The 2,500-nt window shown below is 35.0% G+C and overlaps 1 protein-coding gene across 1 annotated transcript in view; it reads right to left on the bottom strand.

The window, feature by feature from the left end:
- LOC306844166 (laminin subunit alpha-2-like) overlaps positions 1-2,500 on the bottom strand; it is a gene marked incomplete at both ends in the record, with an annotated part of 216,864 nt that overhangs the window by 117,312 nt on the left and 97,052 nt on the right. The window contains 1 exon segment of the mRNA XM_079376117.1: positions 134-229. Coding sequence (XP_079232243.1) covers positions 134-229 — 96 coding nt within the window.

A 2,500-nucleotide genomic window follows, 5' to 3' on the forward strand; every position in this document is an offset into this window, starting at 1 on the left:
AGGCCTAAAGGTTGAGTGAGTCCGCCGGCGAGTTTCACGACGAATCACAAAAGCTCAGAGTTTAAAGAAACCATTAATTCGCCTTGATCCTATCCAACTCAGTGTGAAGGTGTTTGTGATTGTGCAGACGTACCTCTATGATGACACCAGGAGAGCTAATGATGGGGTCGTCTCTGCTCTCTGTGTCATAAGAGAGCGAGTACTCCAGCCGGCCTCCATACGCCAAGAGCTGCAGACGCAAACACACACAAACAGCAGCGAGGGTCAGCAACCGTGTCTGCTTTCAACAAGAAAACAAGTTCAACACGCAGTGATTATCGATGAAGCAACACACACACACACATCTCAGCCTCTCTGAACAAAGCATCCTCTGCCTGTTATTGAGTAATGTTACGCTGCAGGGCAAATCAGTGCGGTTAAATCAGACCAGCACACTGAGGGAGGAACTCCAGCTCCAGCGGGGAGAGCTACACTTCACCATGTGCTTTCTGCATCCACACACTCACGCATACATACTCCTACACTTCACATCTCCCAAGATTGGCTTGGGTTTTACTGCAGCGGCCTGTGAGTGGAGGTCAGAGCACATCTCTCCAGCAAACGGCATTCACATCCAAACCAAACATCGTCCCACTTTTATATGTTCTGACTGCTCATGTCTAAAGGAAAGAGGAGAGACATTTGTCTCCAGATCAACATGTGGAAAAACTATACATTTTTCAGTACTGCGGCTTCAAGACTGAAATGACATTTGGACGAATCGCCCAAGAAATGCCATATTTCACATCAAAATCAATAGAAACAATAAGAAATTATGTTTGGCTTACACAAAATGAAGCCTTATTTAAAGGCGATTAAGATCATGACATTATTTTAAGGACAGTTAAGTGCAATTTCTCCCAATTAATTACTAATTAATGTAATGCAAGTAATACACATATGTGACCCTGGACCACAAAACCAGTCATATGGGTCAGTTTTTTTTTATTAAATTTTTACATTATCTGAAAGCTGAATAAATAATCTTTCCATTGATGTATGGTTTGTTAGGATAGGATGATATTTGTCTGAGATACAACTATTTGAAAATCTGGAATCTGAGGGAGCAAAAAAATTAAATCAAAATATTAAGAAAATCTCCTTTAAAGTTGTTCAAATGAAGTTCTTAGCAATGCATATTACTAATCAAAAATGAAGTTTTTATATATTTACGGTAGGAATAAATATCTAATATCTTCATGGAATATGATCTTTACTTAATATCCTAATGATTTTTGGCATAAAAGAGAAATGTATAATGTTGATCCATACAATGTATTGTTGGCTATTGCTACAAATATACCCCAGAGACTTAAGACTGGTTTTGTGCTGCAGGGTCACAGATACACCGAGCTGGGTAGATTACTTACAAACTGTAGTCTGTTACTGATTCCAAATTACGTAACAAACATTGTGGTTAGTAACGTAATCCATTACATAACACATTTTAGGTAACATAATCAAACTACTTTTAGATTACTTTTGACCTTTAAATAGGATAATCTTGTACCTTATTGACATACAAATACAAAAAGTACAAATATATATATATATATTCTGTTTGTTATTATCAACCACATGAAGTGTATTAACCATTATAATATATCAAGGTTTCCCAAACTAGGTTTGTGAAGGAAGTGCAGGGGGTTTATGAGTTTAATAAAAAGCTAATAATTAATTAAATCATAAAAATGTTAAATTAAAACAATTTTAAAATGAATAAATTGTTGAATGCATTGTTACTTGCATGTCATGTGACCACGTCAGAAAACCAATGAACGTGCAAATGTGATACGTCATTGTTAAAATATTTATTTAAAAATCTCATGAGTACTTCAAATAAAAATGAGTTAGGTGAAAGAGGATCAGACGACAAAAAAGTTGGTGAATTTGTGTGTTTGAACAAAAAATGTTTTTCTTAGTTTTGTCTTGTTTCCAGCCAAAATATCTAAAAATTCTTAAATCAAGGGAGGATTTTGTAGACAAGTAAGAATTATTGTCTCAAAAGTAAGCAAGTTTTTGCTCAAAACAAGCAAAATAATCTGCCAAAGGGGTAAGCAAAATAATCCTGTTTTTGGTTTGAAATAAAATAATTTTTCTTACCCCATTGGCAGATTAATTTTGTTTGCTTCAAGCAAAAACACTTAATTTTGACTTGTTTTTGCTGAAAACAAGACAGTAATTTTTACTTGTTATAGAAAATCCTTCTTTATTTAAGAATTTTTAGATATTTTGGCTGGAAAAGACAAAAAAATCGAAATAAGAAAAGCATTTTTTGCCGTGAAAAACATATGCTTTCCAATCTAATGCATGGTAAAATAACAAGAATTCAAATAAAGATGAATGTGTTCATCAGTAGTTGATACAATGTTGAAACACTTCATAAACCTGAAATGATTTTTGTAAACCCAGTGCTCAAATGTCATGCGTAAAGACCATCGACTCCACCGGGCTGGGACAC

This window comes from Barbus barbus (assembly GCF_936440315.1).
Source record: "Barbus barbus genome assembly, chromosome: 24".
NCBI classification, from domain to species: Eukaryota; Metazoa; Chordata; class Actinopteri; order Cypriniformes; family Cyprinidae; genus Barbus; species Barbus barbus.